Source organism: Rhagoletis pomonella, unplaced genomic scaffold (genome assembly GCF_013731165.1).
Source record: "Rhagoletis pomonella isolate Grant_MI unplaced genomic scaffold, Rhpom_1.0 Rhpom_scaffold_00005, whole genome shotgun sequence".
Lineage (NCBI taxonomy): Eukaryota > Metazoa > Arthropoda > Insecta > Diptera > Tephritidae > Rhagoletis > Rhagoletis pomonella.
In genome coordinates, this window is record NW_023458559.1 from 33,110,604 (window position 1) to 33,133,895 (window position 23,292).

The 23,292-nt window shown below is 36.8% G+C and overlaps 1 protein-coding gene across 1 annotated transcript; it reads right to left on the reverse strand.

Moving 5' to 3' along the window:
- Window positions 1-608: 608 nt before the first annotated feature.
- On the reverse strand, window positions 609-1,715 carry LOC118739866 (gamma-glutamylcyclotransferase-like). The gene is made up of 2 exons (XM_036471362.1): window positions 1,312-1,715; window positions 609-1,092 (listed from the first exon to the last, which is right to left on the reverse strand). The coding sequence occupies exons 1-2, from the start codon at window positions 1,638-1,640 to the stop codon at window positions 774-776; spliced, it is 648 nt and encodes a 215-aa protein (XP_036327255.1). The 5' UTR covers window positions 1,641-1,715; the 3' UTR covers window positions 609-773.
- Between the last annotated feature and the right edge of the window lie 21,577 nt (window positions 1,716-23,292).

Sequence of the window (23,292 nt, forward strand, 5' to 3'; positions counted from 1 at the left end):
GCCACCAACTATAAGATAAAGTTTCTAAAGCAAATTCACTTCTTCATGGATATAACACTTTCGTTAGTTTATTTAAGGCGGCATCTTAGCCGATGAATTTGCCAATGGAAATCGTGGACTGTTGGAGAAAATGTTGGACCAAAACGATTAAATTACAAATCTAATTATGGCCGGGACGAAGTTCGCCGGGTCGGCTAGTTATGATTATATTATTTGGAATAAAATAAATATTACAAAACTTTAAATTATAGCACAATTTACAGAGAATCAGTTGTTACTTAACCTTACATCCTATTTCACACGCCTCCACTCATGTTTGCAAGTTTTCGCCGTATACACACTAGTGCTATTACTATATAGGACGTTTTTGAATCGGCTGCCGAGATATGTAGGTCGATCAGCTGTCGGTATCTAAATTCAAAATTTGAAAGCTGTTTTTCTGTAGTTTTTTATTTTTTCAATGATGTCCCTGTTGCAAAAAATATGCAATATGTACTTCGCCAATTTTAAAATGTATTTTTTTTATTTATTATGGAATTACGGAACAGGAACTATGTATTCCTTTGCCATATAAAGTAAAAGTCTTTTTATCTAAAAAACAATATTTTTGGTTTATTTTTTAGTATACATATCTATAAATCTTAATTTTTAATTTCGATAGAAATCAAAATATCCTTTAAAAAAACTTACAAATAAAGCTAACACAACTAAGTAAATATGTACATATTAGTATATCACAGACATCCATCCATCTTGCCAATTTAAGATGTATTTTAAGAATTCAACTTCACATCCGTTAATTCTAGTATGCGCTCCAAATCCGGTGCAACATGCCCATTATGCTTCACAGCCTTCAGCCAATCCACATACCACGGCACAATACCGGTTTCTTCAGCACCCTTTACCAAACACTGCAAGTAAGTTATCGAAGGTTGACGCGTAATTGGGACTTTGTCACCGCTGGAAAAGTCATTTAAACGGGTTTTCGGTTGATCAGCCAGCAAATAGGCGCGTGCAGTAATCAAAGTGTTATTCGGCAACATAACAGGTAAACTGACTGGATAGTAAATGCCTTCGTGGACGCCTTCTTGACTGCAAATAAAAGAAAATAAATTTAAAAAAATCAAATAATGTGATTATAAATAAAAAAATATACATATAAATTAAGTGTATAGCTAAAATAAAGAAGACTAACTAACTGCTTTATAAATCGAAAATTTATATGAAAATGTCACTATATAAAGCTCCATAAATCAATTAAATTTTTTTGTGAATAGGACCATAAGTCTTTTTTATTTCAAATCTACTCACTCATCAATATCTACTAAATTGCTCAGATCGATCTCCCAGAGTGTGCCATAAACGTAGGCACCATCTGTGGGTACGATGGTCGCCGGTGCACCACCCCAACGCTCGGTAAATGTATTAAAATCTAGTCTATAATCCTTTAAAATGCCCATACCGATTTTCTGCGCCGTCGGATTTTGTATATGTATGCGTTTCGTAAGCATATTACTGCCATAACCGAAATAAATGAATTTATTACCCAAACTTTCGGGTAACTCAGTCGTTGTAACGTAGGCATTGGCGCAGGATAAGCGGTAGAGTAGTGCAAATAAAATAAGATATTTTGAAATCATTTCAATTTATACATAAATTCTTTTAATGAAAGTTCTATTTCCAATTGACTGCCTTGTGTCTAAACGCTTGGTTTGTCTAAATTAGACTGCCAGTGCTAGAGTAGATTACTGCTGAGGCAAGCTTCGGTGTGAAATTTGGATTTGAATTTAAAATACCTATGTGTATAGATGTGTATGGTTTCGCTTTATTGAATTAATCTTCATTCATACGTACATACATATGTATATATTCTTACGTATTTCTTCATCCACTTTCACATCTATTGTATGTTTGATTGCATTTTAGAATTCCCATCTATTATTGTTATTATCAGGTAAATCTCGCTTTGAGTTGTAGCAGTTTGTATTAGCTTAATAGCTTAAAGGTCGATGTATGGGGCAACAATATTCAAACTAAACAAGTAAGAAAGTCTAAGTTCGGGCGGAGCCGAACATTAAATACCCGGCGCAAGTATTAAATATATGTTTTCCACCTTTCCGAAAGCTACCGCTACATGATAAGCCGGGGTGTATACATTTTAAGTAAATTAGCGTCCTTAAATTTCGAAATATTGCAGTTTCAAGCATATCTGAAATTTACCGTTATATGAAAAGCGGCCTCAATTCTAGTCCGATTTCAACAATTTTCAACGGTTTGCTTTTATGTGGCAAGCACAATAACCATACCGAGCTTGGTACAAATTGCTAGAACGGTTAGCGAGATACATATATGTGATCACAAGTGGGCGGTGCTACGCCCATTTTCCAAAATTTTGTCATAAACGTATTTCTTGGTAAAGAATTGTTGCAATCATCAATTTTGAATAAAGTAGCTTCAATATTTACTGATTTATCGAAGATTTTGTATTTCTCGAAATTACCGTTATATGGGATGTGGGCGTGGTTATTGTCCGATTTCAGAAATTTTCGGCCAGTTGGTATGCTGTATCAGGACCAACAACTGTGCCAAGTTTGGAAGAAATTGGTGTAGCGGTTACCAAGATATACACATGTAACCATAAGTGGGCGTGGCTACCCCCATTTGCCAAAATTTTGTAATATTCTTATTTTTAGTCTAAAACTCATTGCAAATATCAATTTTGAGTGAATTATCTTCAGTAGTTACTAAAATATCGCAGTTTTCGTTTTTCTGAAAATTACCGTTATATGGGAGGTAGGCGTGGTTATTGTCCGATTTTTAAAATTTTCAGCCATTTAGTAAGCTGTACTAAGGCCAACAACTGTGCTAAGTTTGGAAGAAATTGGTGTAGCGGTTACCAAGATATACAAATGTAACCATAAGTGGGCGTGGCTACGCCCATTTTCCAAAAATTTATAATATTCATGTTTTCCGTCTGAAACTCATTGTAAGTATCAATTTTTAGTGAATTAGCTTCAGTAGTTACTAAAATATCGCAGTTTTCGTATTTCTTAAAATTACCGTTATATGGGAGGTAGGCGTGGTTATTATCCGATTTCGCCCATTTTCAATACCATCTGTCCCACGCCCAAAAGAAGTTCACGTACCAAGTTTCGTTAAGATATCTCAATTTTTACTCGAGTTATCGTGTGCACAGACGGACGGACGGACGGACGGACGGACGGACGGACGGACGGACAGACAGTCACCGCTTAATCGATTTCTCTTTTCATTCTGATCATTTATGTATACATTTGTCTATATCTATCTCGATTCGTATAGGCGTATAGCAAAAGAATAATTATTCTGCTATATTACGCTACTAAAAGTTTTATTTTACAATCAACGTAAGTCCTCAAACAAAATTTACAATAACAGAAAAGTTTTTCTACAATCAACTGAACAATAATTCAGAATTAAAAATTAAATAATAACTTTTCTACAAATTCACTTGAATGCTTGCATCAATTCGTATAATTTGTTGCTGCATATTTTATAAGGACAACGATCATCTTTAAAAAAACGCGTTAATAAGGGATCTTTTATATTTTATTTTTATTTTTTTGTAGATGCTCTATAGCTAGAAATTCAAAGAGGGCAAGGAAACAAACAAAGAGAAATTGCAAAATAAAATCTACCTGAGAGATCAAAGGTTCCCATTGCAAGGTGAACGCTTCGGCATCTATCATAATTCATTTTAATTAGGTGAATTTCGATCACAAATATTATATTTAGAAATATTCTTTGTTATCAAATCGGCTATTTATTTATGAATTTTTAATGTAGAAATTATAAAAAAAAATATTTTTTTTTGCAGTCATCATTACGTAGTATGCGGTTTGCATACGTAGTCATAAATTATTTATAATTTTGCAGGTGATGCCCCAAAGTATTTTCTCACTTTTTTACTACGTTATATTTATTTGGAATGAAACTTATTATTTTTTATTGTGTTCTACTCACCTCACTGCTTAGATTGGCATACGATCTAGCGTCACTTACATTTGCACTGTCGGATATACAGTGGTGGCAGAAATAATAGAAACCTTTTGTTTTGACCAGTTTTTGGCTAATTTTGCACAAAAATTAAAAAATTCAACAAACATTACCGAAATCCCCCAAAATTGTCAAACTTTTTGTTCAGAAAAAAAAAAAAAAATCGCGTTAATTTTAATGTTTTTTTTTGCTGACTATGCAATGCATTTTCTTCCACATAAAAAGATATTTTTACATACTTTACATTAAGAAAATGCACAACATAAACTTACACTTTATCTTAGTAAAATTTAATGGGCTAGTAAACTGCCCAAATTTTATTTAAAAAAAAAAAATGTTTGGGATGATAGTAAAATTTGTTGAATTTTTATAATTTTTATATGAAGTTTGAAATGTGGATTTATAAGGTGCTCGTTATATTATGCGCTAGACTTTAATAAAACAATATTTAACATCGAATAAACAAAATAAATATACCAGAAACTCAATAAAATACAAAGTTTCTATGATTTCTTTCACCACTGTATATATGTATGTATGTACACTTGTCTGTTAACTGCGTAATTTCTTTCAAGATAGGGACTCACCTTGGATCTTGGTACAGTTTGTGGGAAGGGTCATCGCTATAATGCGAAATAAATCTAATCCAGATTTTTTTAGTTTTCTGAACATAATCACAGCCGGCTTCAGCCTGATAAGGCTTGTTGGATGATGTGAATGGATTTTAGGTGCATAAAAACATATATTCATACATATTTTTAATTGTATGTACATATATACTGCAATATACAGGGGGCCTCCTTGTTTATGAATTACACAAGCCAACGATTTTCAGAATCATAAGCTAGGCTTCCTATTTCTTATGCAATTTTCTCCAGCATGCAAGATTTATAATATATGTTCTAAAGTAAAAGTGTAGAAATTGCCTTTTTTTGGTAAATTTCAACAACTTATATAATCGGGAACAAAATTCGAATATTGGCGCAGATTTCACTTTACAATTCTGAACCTTTAAAAACCAGCCTCATTTTTCAATTCCTATTATTCCTCGCTGAGATATATAGATTTAAAGTACGCGTACGGTTGCCGGGCGTACTGATTTTATCAGTACAGTACTGATTTTTCAACTCTTGTACTGATTTTATTCATTTCTTCCATCAGTACGCTAATGTCAGGGTCCCGAAGATTTTTTCGTTTTAATTTTAGTCGGCGTCTTCAGATACATATATCTTCACCTTCGTGTTCGTTTTAGTCGTTGTCTTCGTATTCATCTCCTGAGTGTGTCCGTATTAGTCTTCATATTATTTGTTCACTTCGTATTCGTCGTCATATTCCCTTACGTACTCATCTTCCACTTCATCTCCTTATACGCTTTTGCCTTTGTTCTCGCCATAATTTTCGGACCCTTTTCACATTCACATTTGCCGTCATATTAGTCTCGCAGTCATCTCCGTGCTCGTCTTAGGCGCCTTCTATGCATTCCTCTTTGTAATCATCTCCGCTGTTGTTTTATTGCTGTCTTTGTAATCGTCTTCGCAACCATCTTCGTACTGATCCTATTTTTCATACTTCTCTTCGTATTTGTCTTCGTATTAATTTTCGTCGTCGTGTTCGAATTCGTCTTCCTGCATGTCTTCGGGTGGTCTACGTATATTCGTATTTGACCTCGTTTTCGGAATCCATTTGACACGGTATTAGCAGCCTTATTTTCAATCATCCTTTCCAGTGGTGTTTTTGATTTCAAATCGGTCCAGTAGAACCGCCAAACTAAGGCAGAAAAAGGAAGAATGCAACTGCGCTGAATAGCCCTTTAAAAGTTCCCCATACAGTAGGTTTTAGGTTTAATTTCCCAGTAGAAATCTTAAGCATACAACGTCGCTGTTGGTGGCATGAGCTTGCTGCTGTGTATACATGCCAGTATAAATGAACCTTCATTTCCATTTAACACGCGGGGTTTCTCAGAGCGTATGCGTACTCTAACCATACACTTGTACCACTGCTGTATGCATATGGCTGTATTAACTCTCTAGTAGGCCAATTTTTTTATGAGTTGAAAAATTCAGGAATGGGTCTCGATCTGTGACAGTAACTTTTTCCTACAGGGGAGAAAAACCTAGACCGTCTGGAGACGGGCTCGCCGATATACTTACACGTATTTTCAGCTTTCTCTTACACAATGTTTAGCTACGAACTGGCAATCCGGTATGCAGACGGTCAAAAATGCAAAACTGGGGTTTTATATGTCGGCAAGCCGGCTGTGTTTTCAAAATCTGTAATTCAACTGCCGATTAAAATAAAATGGATTGACCTAACGGGTTAAAATTTACACCGCCGTAAAGGTACGATTTTTGTCTAAAGATCGTGTCTTACGAATATAGAAAAAAATTATTATAGGTGCACTAAAAAGGTATTTAGTTAACGACCGCCTGGAGGCGGTTAAGCCTACTAGAGGGTTAATATTTCAAACATACAAAAATGCAATAATGGAACAGTATGAAAGCATTCTTACAAAATATGTATCCCCATATGTAAATGCTACTTCTCTGATACATTTTAATATACGGGGACATACAAAAAAGTAGCAGTTACATATGCAAATGCATATCTCGTAAAAGCCCGTATGTGCTGAAAATAGTTTCGCACAACAAGTCCGTTCACTAAAATTTTTGTACAAGACTGAAAATATTACAAAAATCCACTACAAGTTTATCAACAAATGTACTTAAAACAACGACAACAGTTCATGACGGCGGATCTGGTTGCGGTTTGGGCCGAAATTCCCACTCCAAGGGGTGTACAAGAGGCAGTACTTGCCTCAGCGTACTTTCCGGGTGAGGAGGAGATGGCCCCAACAGCAGAAGTAAAGGCTTTCGTGGAGCACTGCCAGCAGAGTGGTAAACCCTGGATCCTCTGCTGTGACGCCAATTCACATAACACTGTTTGGGGCAGCACCGATACCAACAAAAGGGGTGAGTACCTCCTCGAGTTTATTAGTAGTCATAATATAAATATTATAAATCGTGGCAATGAACCGACTTTTAGAAATGCTTTAAGGGGGGAGGTCTTGGATCTAACTCTAAGCAGTCAAAACATGTCATCATCTGTCACAAACTGGCGTGTCTCCGGGGAGGTATCAATGTCGGACCACATGCATATAGAATTCGACATGGGTCTCTTTCCTGACCACGAACTAGTTTTCAGAAATCCCAGGAAAACGAACTGGGAACTCTTCCGCTTTACTATAGAAGAGGGCGGAAACAGCCCCAAACACCCCATTACAACCAAACAGGAGCTTGAGAATGAAGCTAAACAGCTTCACTCAGATATTGTAATAGCTTTCAACAGCAGTTGCCCCCAAGGAAAGGTAAAATCCAAACGAGATGTGCCTTGGTGGAGTAAGAAGCTTGAGCAAATGAGATGCCAGGCCAGAAGACTATTCAATAGAGCAAAAAATACGGGTGATTGGAATCCGTATGAACTTGCGCTAACTTCCTACAACAAGGAGCTAAGGAAATCCAAACGAGCTAGCTGGCGAAACCACTGTGAGGAAATAAATAGCCTTCCAGAGGCAGTACGCCTCCAAAAAGCTCTAACAAGGGATTACAGGAATACAATTGGCACCCTTAAGAGACCAGATGGGAGCTACACTCAGCATCCGGGTGAGACCAGCAGACTCTTGCTGGATACTCACTTCCCGCGCTGTATATCAGGCTACTGTCGACCAGAATTGGGCGCTCTAACATCCACCTCTGGAAGAGAACAAAGCCTTGCTACGAAGCTGACCACTGTCGAGCGGGTGCAATGGGCTTTATCAACATTCAGCCCATACAAATCACCAGGACCGGATGGAATCTATCCATGTCTCCTGCAGCATGGAATTAGACACATAGCGCCGGTCCTTTCTAAACTCTATAGAGCTTCGCTCTTGTTGGGTCACATTCCCAGCATATGGTCTGAGGTTAAGGTCGTGTTTCTACCCAAAATGGGTAAGCCGGAACAATTACCGTCATCCTACCGACCAATTAGCCTCAGTTCCTTTCTTCTAAAAGGCATGGAGAAAATACTGGATCAGTACATCAGAGAAGTCAACCTAAGGGAACGACCTCTGAATAAGAACCAATTTGCCTATCAACCAGGAAAATCCACGGAGACTGCCATTCCTAGCCTTACTTCAAAAATTGAGAAGGCTCTGGAGTCAAAAAATATAGCCCTTTGCGCCTTTATTGATATTTCAGGGGCTTTTGATAACACATCATATAAGGCAATAAAAGATGCCTTGTTAAGAAAGGGTGTAAGCCCAATCATAAATCAATGGGTGTTATCAATGTTAAGAACACGAAACATCAGGTTGGAATTAGGAGGCACGATAGAATCGATAACAGCCACAAGAGGATGCCCTCAGGGGGGTGTACTCTCTCCTCTTTTGTGGACTATAGTTGTAGACGAACTCCTTTTCACACTGAACAGCCAAGGCTTTAATACGCAAGGCTACGCAGATGATCTGGTAATCTGCATAACAGGGCTTCATGACGAAACTATCACCAACAGCATGCAACAAGCCCTACGTATCACACACAAATCGTGTGAGGATAAAGGCCTAACCATCAATCCTACAAAGACTATTATTGTTCCATTCACTCGAAGGAGGAAATTATCTACTACTAAACTTACTTTGAGCGGCACAGAAATAGAATTTTCCAGTGAAGCTAAATATCTGGGAGTAACTCTTGATAAAACACTTAACTGGAATGCACATTTGGACACTGTTATCAACACGGCGATGAAGGCCTTCTTTGCCTGTTCACGACTTTTTGGTAAAACATGGGGTCTTACCCCCAAAATGACCTACTGGTCATTCAACACTGTCGTTAAGCCAATAGTAACCTATGCTTCCTTAGCATGGTGGACTAAGGCTAAACAAAGAGGTGCAAGCACTAAGCTAAGTAAATTGCACAGAATAGTCTGCATTGGCATAACAGGAGCTATGAAGACCTGCCCGGCCGATGCACTCAGCGCCCTGGTTGGAATACCTCCCTTTCCTATTTTAATAGAAAGGGAGGCTACCACAGCGGCACTGAGAATCCTGAACACCTCCGACCTGAAAATCGGAGATATGACGGGTCACATGAAGGTCCTAATGAAATTCGCTAATGACCCCATACTACAAATGCGCGATGCAATGGTTCCAAAACTAGAAATCTCTAGGAAATTTGAGGTACACATTGCAGATCGAGCTCTCTGGAATACAGGGAACCCATACACCAAACCTAATGGGGAGGTTTGGTATACTGATGGATCTAAGCTTGAAAATGGTAGAACGGGGGCTGGCATTTTTGGGCCGAACTTTAAAAAAATGATACCAATGGGTAGCTACCCCACCATCTTTCAGGCGGAGATTCATGCAATAGAAATTTGTGGCAGAGAATGTCTCAGAAGGGGAACGTCATCGAAATATATCTGCATTATGTCGGACAGTCAGGCAGCCCTACTGGCCCTGAAGTCCCACAAAATAAGTTCTCAGCTAGTACATGATTGCCGCAATGTCATAAATGCTCTTGGTGACAAGAATACAGTCTTATTAGGATGGGTACCAGGGCATGAGGGACATGATGGCAATGAGGAGGCTGACTGCCTAGCGAAACAAGGAGCTGCCGCAGTATTTTATGGTCCGAAACCCTTTTGTGGGCTCACCAAAGCACATATAAAGGGGACCATGAATAAATGGGTAGACAAAATGTTCAACAGGCATTGGATGGAATGTCCAGGGCAAAGACAAGCCAAACGATTTATCTGCCCTTCAAACGAAGTTTCAAAGAAACTAATCAATTTAGGCAGAGAGGACCTCAAAACTCTCACTGGGTACTACACGGGACACTGTTCTCTTCGTTACCACCTCAGTAAAATCAATCTTTCAGAAACAAGCGTCTGTCGCTTCTGTGAGCTGGACGAAGAAACGCCAGAACACATTCTCTGTGAATGTGATGCTCTCGCTAGGCGCAGACTAGCCCACTTTGGTGGCGCTACCCTTAATCCATTTGAAATTTGGAACAAAACGCCCTTGGAGGTGCTAGGCTACATTAAGAGCCTTCCCTTATAGGCCGGGGGCCACGCACAATAGACCACTTTAGAGGTCGCGGTGCATATGGCCCATAATAATAATAATAATAATAATAAAACAACGACAACGTACATTCGCTTGCAATTTTCTGGAATTTGAATTTATTCGTGGAAATTCATGACTACGCATGAATTGTTCACACTAATTCACTCATATAGCAAGCATTCTTCAACTATGCATACAACCGATTTCTACTGGGTACTTACGTAGAACCTCACATATCAGACATGTCTAATACGTACTATGCCACGCGTAAATATTGTTGAGGCCAAAATGGGGGTCAGAATTATTAATGACGCGTAGTTGTTTAATTAGCTGCAAAAATTTGAATATCACTGATAAGTTATAGCAAAAAAAATGTATTCGAATAATATTTAAATTGTGTATTTAAACTATGATTATTATATTTAATCTTTTTACTTAATAAATTAAATCCATACATTTGAAATCAAACGGCAGTTAAAAAGGCTAGCGCCATTAACACCAAGAAACACATGAAAAATACACACAATTCGCTTTAATTCTTTGAAAAATTACATGTATGTATTTGTTTTTGAGTGAAGATAACGCCAGAAACTTATGTACGTTGGCAAATTTAAAGCTTTTACTCAAGATTGTTGAGAATATTGTGGCATTTTCTACATTCCTAGCAGTTAAATTCGGTTGGCGGTACAATCGGTACAAATAATAGATGTGAACAGTGTTGCCACAACATTTTTTTTTTACCAAAATCACCAGAAAAAGTAACCAAATTCATCAAAAAATGACCAAACTTATTTTATGTGCAGAACTGTACATACATATGTATGTCTGTAAATATATCCGTCATTTTTATATCTGCGTGAACTCTTGGTGCGGATTTCACATCTGAGTGTGGCCGAAGAAACAAATTTGTAGACTGCGCGTCGTTTTAAAAACATGGTACTGTCTTATGGCTCAGAATCAAGAATGATAGAATACAAGATTGCGCCGATCAGAGAGGATTTTTGAGAATAACTTTTGTGTGACGTCACACTGGTGCAATTGCGAGAGAGAAATGCCAAAACGTGAGCAAGAATGGACGAAGAAGAAAAAATGTTGCAAGGAAAACGTAAACAAGTTGCACAAGTGTGACGTCATGCAAACAACGATTCTGTCAAATTCGTTAAGAGAGGAATAGCGGTCCGAGATCGGCGCAACCTTTGTATTCTCTCGATCGTGGCTCAGAATAGTATATTTTTCATCCATACAAAACTCAGGGCACAAAACAACTGAAGGCATCTGATTATTCACAGTGGCATGGATACCGTTCATTGCAACAGAGGATTATCAAGAGCATAATTTCCCGTAGAGGGGATGTCATTTGGCCACTGAGATCAGCCCAATTGGCGCCATCGGGCTTTTGATGAGGCTACTCAAAATCAACATTTGTCCAGTTATGACCAATAAACACTTTACACTTATAGTTGCCGGTATACACGGGAATGTTGATGGCACTTGCAAAGCTGATGAACTCATAAGGAAAGGTATGACCACCCACAACCTTCTAGGATAGGACTCGGTAGACAGAGCAATAGCCACTTTCAAGCAGTTTGTTAGAGATCACACCATTTCTAGAACCAATGAACGTTGGAATAACTTTTCGCCTTGAGAAACTTTCAGAATTACCTGGTATTTATATAAAATTATTCGCTTACGCGCCACTTCCTAATGTGAAATCAGATCCTGTACATCTGATCTGTGACATCTATGACCGAATCGAAAAATTTACCAAATTGAAAAATAAATTATCAAATTACCAAGTTTGGTAAATATAGAAAAAAATTACCAATTTTGGTAAAAAATTACCAAAGCGGCAACGCTGGACGTGAAACCAATGTATGGTGTATGACTAATGTGACCAACCGTACTTCTTTCGGAAGTACAGTACTTCTTTCTTCGCTCTTGTACTTCGTACTTCGAAGTTAGGGTTGCCAGACGTACTGCTTTTGGGAGTAAACGTACTCCTTTTTATTACAATTTACTACCGTGTACTCCTTTATTAGTTTTGTACTTCTTTTGTATTCCTTTTTCAGCTATTAATATTTTATACAGGGAGTAGAATAATATCTGTTGCAGAGTTTTTTCTTTAATAAAACGGATTTTTATACATTTTGCGAAAAAAGGAGTTTATTGATAATGATCCTCAGATTTTACTTAAACTTGATTAATTCGTTCTTAAATTTTAACGTTCATTTGGGTTTACCGGCGCTAAACACTATGAGAGAAAAGCGCAAGTAAAAAAAGTAGTTTATTGTTAATTTTCTACATTTTATTTAAATTTTATTAACTAGTTTTTAAATTTTTACCTTCATTTGGGTTTAGCAGCGGGTTTGGGAGAAGAGCGCAAGCGGCACGCAAGTCTTCGTCGGTTACTTTATTACATATCTTCTGTAACCATAGGCTAATTTCCCCAATTCGGGTCCATTATAATTACGGTGACCATCCGTCCTTTATTTTAAAGGACAGTCCTTTATTTTAACCCCCTGTCCTTTAAATCGGCTCTGCATTTTTATACCCAAGCGCACTTGTGCACAAGGGTATTATAACTTTGTTCACATAACGGTTGTTTGTAACAGGCAAAACGAATCGAGATAGATATAGACAAATGTATACATAAATGATCAGAATAAAAAGAGAAATCGATTAAGCGGTGACTGTCTGTCCGTCCGTCCGTCCGTCTGTGCACACGATAACTAGATTAAAAATTGAGATATCTTAAAGAAACTTGGTACGTGGACTTCTTCTGGGCGTAGGACGGATGGTATTGAAAATGGGCGAAATCGGACAATAACCACGCCTTCCTCCCATATAACGGTAAATTGCAGAAATGCGAAAACTGCGATATTTTAGTAACTACTGAAGATAATTCACTCAAAATTGATATTTACAATGAGTTTTAGACGAAAAATAAGAATATTAAAAAATTGTGGCAAATGGGCGTAGGTTACATATGTATATCTTGGTAACCGCTGCACCAATTTCTTCCAAACTCGGCACAGTTGTTGGCCCTGGTACCGGATCCCAAATGGCCGAAAATTTTTAAAATCGAACAATAACCACGCCCACATCCCATATAACGGTAATTTAGAAAAATATGAAATCTTCGATAAATCAGTAAATATTAAAGCTAATTTATTCAAAATTGATGCTTCCAATATTTCTTTACCAAGAAATACGGTTGTGATAAAATTTTGGAAAATGCGCGTGGCACCGCCCACTTATGATCACATATATGTATCTCGGTAACCGTTCTACCAATTTGTACCAAACTCGGTATGGCTATTGTGCTTGCCACATCGAAGCAAAACGTTGAAAATTATTGAAATCGGACTAAAATTACGGCCGTTTTTCATATAACGGTAAATTTCAGAAATGCTTGAAATTTCAGTATTTCGAATTTTAATTAAAATTACTTAAAATTTATACACCCCGGCTTATCATGTAGCGGTAGCTTTCGGAAAGGTGGAAAACATATATTTAATACTTGCGCCGGGTATTTTATGTTCGGCTCCGCCCGAACTTAGACTTTCTTACTTGTTCAGAGGTAAATTTTTTAACGCAGAATATGAAAAATAAAAATGTCTCTTATAAAATATAACGAAAACCTTCGCGAGTTTGTTTCGCACCCCACTTAAGGGTTTCTATTTAATCGGCAATCTTTGTACAATCGATAAGGCACAGGGCAAGTTGTGCACAGGATCGTGTTGCACGCTGAGTTTCCAGTTCCACTGAAAGAGGTCAATAATCCCCCTGCTGCACAGTGGTTCAAAACTGGAATTTAGTGTTCGTAAGTCGTAGGCTCGTACTGGAGCCTTCATTTTTCACTTAATTTCATAAATTTTTATTTTAAAATATTTGCATTTGAGCGTGATTTATAAATTTTCATTTTATTATATTAAATTTTTTAATGCAAAATGCAGAAAAAGTTGCAATTTTGAAGAAAATGTATTCTCCTGTTCCAGTTAATAAATGTTACATACCAAACACTATTTGAAAACAATTGTATGGGTCTCCCAAAACAAAAAAATACACAAAAAAATGAAATGTTATAAAAAAATGTTCACCAAAAATTTTTTTTTGGGCTTTTAGTAAAAATTGCTTGAAAAATGAAGGTTTATGTTGATTATCAACATTGAATTCCAATTTTGAACCACTGTGTGCTGGCTTCGTCCTACAGTATGAATTATGATAAACACATTTTGGTAGCAAAGGATGGCGAAGTCCTTGCTTGATCCGCATTTGCTTTGACTTCTCATCAAATGAAAAGGGAAGACAAAAACAAAATGTATGTAAACAAACACTACATTTATTATATTGTTAACGCTTTTTGGATACAAAAAGGCAATTATTCTTTGATTAAACTAAAAATGTGTAAAGCTCTTTTATAAATTAACAATTTTTACACACAAATTTCAAAGATTTATTTATTTCGTTGTGTTTGTTTTGTGTTTGAAAAATTCCAAATGTCAAAGACAAACCAAAGCTTTTGTGGAACTTTTGTTTCTGAGTGCGTTCAATAAAATAGTACGGCAATTGGAACGCATTTGTTTCGTGATTTTGTGTAAATGCGTCGAAATGCGTCATTCTGGAAATGTGAATTTGTATGGAGAAATGCGTGATTTGGCCTCGCATTTGAGGTTTCTCGCCCAAATGACGCATTTGGGCTCAATGTAAATGTAATATAAGGCATCATACTCAGCAATAGAAAAGACTCGGAACTCGTGACTAAGGAGGGCGTTCATTCGACCAACCCTATACAGTTTTTTTTTATACAAAGTCTAAGCAAAAATACATCTGAAAAAGACGTGCGTGCCGCATGTATTTATCTCCCAAAGCTGACAAATGCAAATAAGGATTAAAATTTTAAAACTAGTTAGTAAAATTAAAGAAAAATATTTACAAAGCTATCAAAAAACAAGTAAGAGCAGCGCTGTCTTCGACTATGCCGAAGGCTTCATACCTTTCATGAGCATCTGAAAATTTTACTTTGACAGATTACTGCATTTGAAAAAATGTATATATTCACAGCAGGCATAGATCTTATATATATTCACAGCAGGCATAGTATCTCCTCTAAATATATAAGAAATCATATCTAAAAAATCAGAGTGATTTTCACTGCTGTGTGATCGGTATGTAAACCGGTAACACAATTTAATGGGTTTAGCTTCTTACATAAAGGAGATATATCGCAAAAACTGGTATCTGAACAATCAGTGGCATAAGAGATATAGCTCATACAGCATACATTTTGACGATTTTCTCAGTAGACTTTGTATTATTGTTTATAAAATAGCTTAAGAAATTTATCAGTTTTAGCTGTCCAAATAAAGGAGTGTTACAGTAAAACCCCACATCTGAACAATCGGTTGCATGAGCGCAATAAACAGGTTATAGTGATCCGATCTTTGTTAATTTTACTGTAAACTTTCTGTTGATAATGAGTGAAAATAATGCGAAATTTTATGTTTTTAGCTGCATAAATGGCGGAGTTATAACGAAAGTTCTCATAACTGAACAATCAGTTGTATGGGAGATATATGTTACAGTGACCCGACCTTTGTTATTTTCACTGTAAGTATTCTGTTAATAATGATTGAAAATGGTGCGAACTTTTATGTTCCTAGCTGCATAAATGAAGAAGTTATGGCAAAAAATCTCATATCATAGGTTATAGCGACCCGATCTTCGCCATTTTCACCGAAAGTATTCTTTTGAAAATGAGTGACCACAGTGCAAAATTTCATGTGCCTAGCTACTTAAATGGGGGAATTATAACGAAAAACCTTATATCTGAACAATCAGTTGTATGAGAGCTATAGGTTATAGTAACTCGATCTTTGTAATTTTCACTCTAAATTTTCTGTTGTTAATGGGTGGAACTATTGAAAAATTGCATGTTCCTAGCTGCATAAATGGAGAAGTTTTAACGAAAAATCTCATATCTGAACAATCAGTTGTATGGGAGCTATATGTTATAGTGGTCCGATTCTTCCGGTTCCGACAAATGATTAATACATTATAAAAATACACCCACCTACCAAATTTTATCCGGATATCTCCAAAACTGAGAGACTAGATTGCATACAAACAGACGGAAAGACAGACAGACAGACAGACAGACAGACGGACAGACGGACATGGCTAAATCGACTCAGCTCGCCGTTCTGATTATTTAAGTATACATTTTATTGGGTCTATCTCTTCTTATTCTGGTACTTACAAACATCGGACCAAAGTTATAATACCATTTCATGCTCATGAAAGGTATAATAATTTTTCGCAAAATCTCTAAAGGACTCTCTTATTTTTCACAAAACCTGTGCGACAGTTATTGTTTTACGCCCTGTACTTTGCCATTCATATTGTGGCAAACACTACTTAGGGCCGGTTACTCAATGTCTGGTTAACACTAATCTGCGGTTAAACATCGTTATCGACGTCTTCGACTCCATGCATATAACAGGTATTAGTGGCAGATTAGTGTTAAGCAGACATTGAGTAACCGGCCCTTATTAAGCATAGTTAAGTGTGATAATGAAAAGATGTAAGCATGGTTGTAGCCAGGTAGGTACAGGGCACTTGGGTATAAAAATCAGGAAAATATCAAATTAATTATAAGGCTTAAATTAAAAAAAATGGCCATACATTCAGGAAATGTCTAGAATTCTTTTGTAGAATTTAGTTGGGGAAACTTTCCTATAAGGGCGGTAATTGAAGAGGCAGTGAGCGAAGGGGCATCTCCAACTCCCCTTTTTGGAGAGGGTATGAATCGCCATTAACAAAAAAGCAACCCCCGACTACATAGGCCTCCTATGGGTCCCTAGGAACCCCTTGGAAAAATCGCCATAAATCACAATATTCACTTACGTCCACAGTATTTTTGCGTAGAATTCTTTCCTGTGTAGGCGGCCTTTGGCTGCGCTTAGGGTTTGGAACCCTTACTACGTAGAATTATCCTTTCTTGTTGCCGAAGAAGAGAGGAGAAACCCCTCTTTTTTTGTCAAAAGTGTATAACATTTCATGTGGCACCTCTTCTGTTAGCAAGGGTATATAAAATGTCCCGTGCAAATAAATATTCAGCATTTTTCAAGCGAAAAAACGCAAGTGAAAATTGTGACTTTTGGCCATTTTTTTAAGGAGTCCCTAGGGAACCATAGGGAGCCGAGGTAGTTTGGAGGTGCGCCTACTTCTCCTTCGATCACCATCCTTTAGCGACCGCCCTTACTGGAAAGTCAACCCATTTAGTTATTTATTTTTATTTGTAACAATAAATTCCACAACAAATTAAAAAAAATGTACTCCTTTTCCTATCAAAAATATAAATGTACTCCTTTCTCCGTTTCAAAATCTGGCAACCCTATTCGAAGTGCAGTCAAATGTACTTCTTTGCGATATATTGTACTTCAGGAGCGAGATTCTGTAACCAGTTAGCGTCAATTTTCGGATCGCTATCGCACTTTTTGACGCATGACATAAATGTTTTTGCGTCAAAAAGTGCGATAGTGTTTCGAAAATTGTCGGTAACTGGTTAGAGAATCTGCCCCCAGGCCCTGTACTCCTCCGATCTCCTGGACGATCGTCACATGGCAGGGGCGATATATTCGTACAAACCATTAAAGTCGCCGGGGACCGATAGCATCAAACATCCAAAAGCTTGGAGGGTAGTCAATTTTGCTTTCATTCCGAAGGCCTGAAAAGGCTTTCATGTTTCCCCTAGAGATTTTAGGCCTATCAGTTTCTTTGTTTTTGCTAAAAATGCTAAAGAGACTGATAGACCTGTACATAAGGAACGCGATTCCTCGTGACTGTCTTTCAAGAGATCAATATGGTTATTGCAAAAAAAGGTCGGTGAATACCGCCCTGCACACCTTGGTATAGTGGTCAGTGGGAGCTTTCACGCATGAATATTATGCAGTAGGGGCCGTCTTCGATATCGACGCGTCTTCAACAATGTCACTCCAGGGGCATTAGTCACACAGTGCAGAGTCAATAGGAGCACTCCACAAGATGGTGTTCTGCTCTGGATTGCGGTTGTAAACGACCTTCTAGAGAAACTGGAAAATGTGGGCTGTCGGGTGATCGCCTATGTAGATGATGTGGAACTTTTGGGTAAGGGACGATTTCTATATACCCTTTTCGATCTGGCTCAAGGTTACTTGCACCAGGTAACTAGGTAGGCAATCAACGGCGGCTGTCATTGAGGAAAGGGTAGGAAAGGTGTCGGCTGCCTTTTACTGCTGTATGGGAGCTATAGGTAGAATTGAAATTAATTCGTTAGCTCTAGGAAACCAGATTCAAGCCTATATTGTTTCAAGGAACCCTTGTCTGGTGGAGCTCACTAGTGATGGCTAAACTTGTAAAACGGGAATTTGCAGAGCATTAAGAACCAACCTACACCGGCACTTAACATGCAAAAGTTGAACACGACACCTGCGGATGTTGTAGACAGAATTGTCGTAGCACAAACTGATATTAGGCTAAGGGAAACCGGGTCCTTTTGTGATATAAAAAAGAAAAAAAAAGTCGTTTCTCTGCTGCAGCAAATGTTTTTATTGGCCCCTTTAAAACACGTTATCTTTTAAGGGCTAGTGATGGGAGTTGTGACAAGCCATTGCGCGATTGGTATTCATGCGGTGAGACTAGGAATTTCAACTGATGAAGATGAAGTGGAGTCATCTCAACACTTTCTTTTAAGCATTTTGGCTCGCACTTCTGAACAAATACTGAGCTCTCAAGAATCGAAATTAGCCGCATTCAAAATTTAGTAGTCGGCTCGCGGTGTTAACTTAACCCAACCTAAGCTATCTTCTTCGAGCTATGAAATAGTTGGTCACATTATGTATGACACTGTATGACGATGGGTAGTGTGGTGACATTCATATGGCGCCGTAATCAAATCAGCACACTGAGCTATTACGTTGAGTTAGAGCGCTGACACCACAGGTGGCGCCGTCGTATTGAGCTAGCACCATAAAAATTGCACTATTACCCATGGCTACCACAAACCAAGCGATACTAGCCTCCGAAATTCGGATATGAGCTAATTGAAAGGGAGAGGTGTTTTAAAAGAGCAACAGTAGAAAAAGACCCGACCCACGCATTGCTCTTTATTGCTGGAGAATGTATTCAAGATAGAAATAATAAATATATAGGGTACGACGGATGCTTAGAAAACATGCACACGCTACACTATCCCAAATTTTTTCTACGTACTGTACTTCTCATCTATGTAAAATTAACCAGCACACATCCGCTGGTTGCAACATTTAATAAAGCGATATGCGCGACATTCACATAAAATCACATTGCCGGTGTGCGACATTGCTAGTAAAACAGGGTGACTGCTAAATTTAAATTTAAAGAAACTGAAATCGAATACAAGGGGCCCAATTATTACTTCTTTGAAAAGTGTAATTGTGTTTATAATTGTATTTGTACTTGTTGTAATGGTAAAGGTATTTTTTTATTATCCTCCCACATTTTCGCACATACATGTTTACGTGCATATGTACATACATTTAGTGTAGTATGGAAAGGGCGTTGCAACTCACATGCTCGCTGAAATACAAAAGGCCGTAACTAACTAAAAATTAAAAAATTCAATTTTTGATTGATTATGACGCATTTCATCGAATTATAAGTCCTCACACCGCTGAATGCAATAAAAATTTTTTAGTTAGAGCTTTTTGCATTTCAGCAACGATGCGAGTTACGCCCTTTCCATACTATATTTCCATACTATACCTACGATATGTACATGTGTACATACGTATGAACAATAATAAACATATACATACATAATAACAAGTAAACCATTTAAGTCCGAATTTCAAACTTTGTACAAAAAATTTAGAAAATTCCACAAAGTTCGATACAAAATTTCGGGCTTTTTATTTAGATTCATTAGAAATATTTTGGGTATGTATTTGTATAGCCCATTCAATTTTAGTAAATAAAATGCAAGTTTTGAAAAATCCAGAATTTACCGCTGAGTTTTGCCTTTTTTTTTTGACTTGCACTTTATTATACTAAAATTTAGCAGGCTATAAAACTACACACAATAATTTGTTCTAAAAATTCAGATTAAACAGTTTGAAAATTATACAATTTTGTTGAAAATTTTCGAATTTTCACAATTTTTGAACAAAGTTTGAAATTCGGACTTACAAAGTTTTTGTTAGATAATAAGCCATATTTTCATAAAAAATAATAAACAATTCATGAACCAAAAAAAATAATACCCAAAACTTCTTAAAATGTCGTGTCCCTTTTTATATTTTCGCCACCGTATATGTGTAGGTATACACCATTCTTTTTGTTCTTCTACTGACTTTGTCACTTATGTCGTCTACATTGTCAAAAAAAAAAATGACAGCTCGATGATGAATGACTTCTGCGGTGTCACTAACAAAATTTACACTGCCAACTTTTGTCACCAAATGCCATTGGCATTAGCGTGCTATGTTTTTGCCTATCTGGCTTAGCAAATTTGTATTTGCGATTGCTAAGTTACAGGAAACTAGCATAAAAAGCCAATATTGAAGGCAAAGCTCTGTTTCGATAAATGTGTGCACAAACGGAATTTGCTGAATACAAAGTGCAAACAAATCAAAGGACTCCGCTAAGACAAGGGTACGACTTTTTTTTCTTGACAAATCGTTTTTATTTTATTAGTGTGGAGACTTTCAAACATTTGTATTTAAAAAGACATTATAGTGGAATATTTATGATATTGTCAGAACGCTGTATGTGCTGATGGTACATACATACTGGCTGAATTTCTTTATTCATTTCGAACGTTTGGAATAAACTTTTCTGTTTATTTATTCTTTAGAACGTTCCTGATGATATGTTGACGTATATTTCAAACGCATTCTGTTTATTCCGGCTGTGAAATGGGATTATCCGGAATGTATAGATCCACTCCCAATGTTCCAACTTAGTATAGGCGCTGAGGCGTATGAGTGACTTAAAGCAAAGACAGTCGGCAACGTTGATCCGAATTAACGGCGGTGTGTTAGCCAGAAACCCACTACTTACTCAAAATTGCACCTTGACAGACGGTAGTAATGCGGATAATTGAGCTGCGAGGGCGGGGGTTTGGGTCTCACGGCCAGCAGACTTTACTTTTAATTTTTTTCAATTATTTTTATTTTTTTAATTTTATTTATAGTTATTGCGAACTTCTTTCATAAAATTAAACTTCAAAAATTTAAATTAACTATAACACCATGCGAAAGTCAATTTTACACAAAAAAAAAATAATATGCATATTCGCGAAACCAGTGCAATTTAGAAAACCAATATGGGATATGGTACCGCACAATGGGACTAAAGCGATCAAAAATAGAAAAAAACGGACAGGCGAATTCTGAAAAAGCAATTACGAAGATTTATAGTAAAATATCCAAATACATAATCCAAATCAAAAAAAAAATTTCGTAAAAATGCATATTTGTTATATTTATAAGGAAAAAAGGAACTTCTTTCGAAATAAAATAAACGTGTTTGTTAATTTTCCTTAAAATTCATAAATTTTGCTTGGAGCCAAAAAAACTTTCGTACAAGGTGGGCGTCATATCGAAAAAGTCTTTATTATCTTCTTAAATTCCATTTAAATATAATTTTTTTAAATTTTCGCCTAGATTCTTTAAGTTGATGGCCGGTAATATTAACCGATTTTGACGTTCATTTAGATTTATGTTTTTCTGGTTAAAACTAAGAACTAAGAACATCATCGAAATCGCATAAAATTTACTGTTTCCGCCCATAAGAGCTTTGAACGTGGCAGTGGCTCGACTTTCACCATTTTCGACATTTATTTATTCCTAAGTGCATAATAAAGCATATACGAAATTTCAACGAATTTTTAGCACGGTTACTAATTTTGGCCATTGCTTATATGGGGACATCCCACTGTGCACCGCATCAGTGTCAATGTCTAAAATAAAAGTTTATTTATGTAAGTATATACATATGTATGTACACAAATGCATACAAAGTAAAGTTTATGCTTATTAACACAATCGCTGAATTAGTTACATTGGCCTGAAAGTTCCCCTCCTCACAAATTACAATCTAAATAAGCCCCTGGTAGGATTTGGGTAAATTTGAGACTTTTCGTATATTCGTGTATTTCACTATTGATGTTAATGCCTATTTACACCTCCGCTGACCACTGATGTAAAATAACATAGAGCTCACCGTTAGTACCAAATATTAACCTTTCAGTTTTTTTCAGTTGTCTACTTTTCATAAATTGTGCCGAATATTCAGTAGCCTAGCTAAATATAATTTTCAGAACTCATATAAGCCCAATGCTATCACTTACTCAAACACTCGTAAATATTACACAAGCTTGCATAATTAAATATCAACCAAAAAGGCCAAGCGGTCAGTTTCAATATTTGAATAGCTTCAAGGGGTTTTGGTAAATACTCATAATATGTTTAATTCATTTCGATCGATGCTCCGCCAGCTTTCAGTTATATTTTTTTTTTTTTTTGCATTTTATTTTGATTTTTTTTTTCAATTTTACTTATCGCCCGCGCCCCTGAAATTCACCTCTCCGCCTGAACGCCACTCTCGACGGGCATAAAGTACTGCACATTTTCCAAACATCGTAATTGAAAACCACAATTGCAGTATTTGTGCAAATGTGGCCTACTCTCTACATAGGTTATTTGGCATTTTTGATCTAAATCTACATATTATGTACACACATAGATATCTAAATACATAAGTAATTACCTGTATATTACAAAGCTATGATCACATTTATGTATGCGTAAATTTACTACTAGCTCGTGTTAAATGCGCATTTAAAATGCAAATTCACTAACGTCCATACACGCAAATGCACGTGCTGGGCATACAAAATGAAGTTGATTAGTTGAAAGTGATAAGTGATGTGCAAACAGTGTGTGTGGGGGTGCGAATTTAGAGCACAAATCAACAGTAACTAAATACATAGGTATGTATGTATGTATAAAGCGATGCCAACACTACAGTTCATCTCTTTATACCGAGCCATACATATCTACGTACATATTCATTTACATATTTTTTGTGCTAAAATGGTTTATTTTCTGTTTTACTCAGCTTATCATTGACTC

Bases quoted from the DNA above. Each gene is read 5' to 3' on its own strand.
- LOC118739866 (XM_036471362.1), bottom strand. From the start codon at position 1,640: ATGATTTCAAAATATCTTATTTTATTTGCACTACTCTACCGCTTATCC. The intron at 1,093-1,311 runs GTGAGTAGATTT...TTTTATTTGCAG, and splicing joins AATTTAGTAGATATTGATGA to TCAAGAAGGCGTCCACGAAG.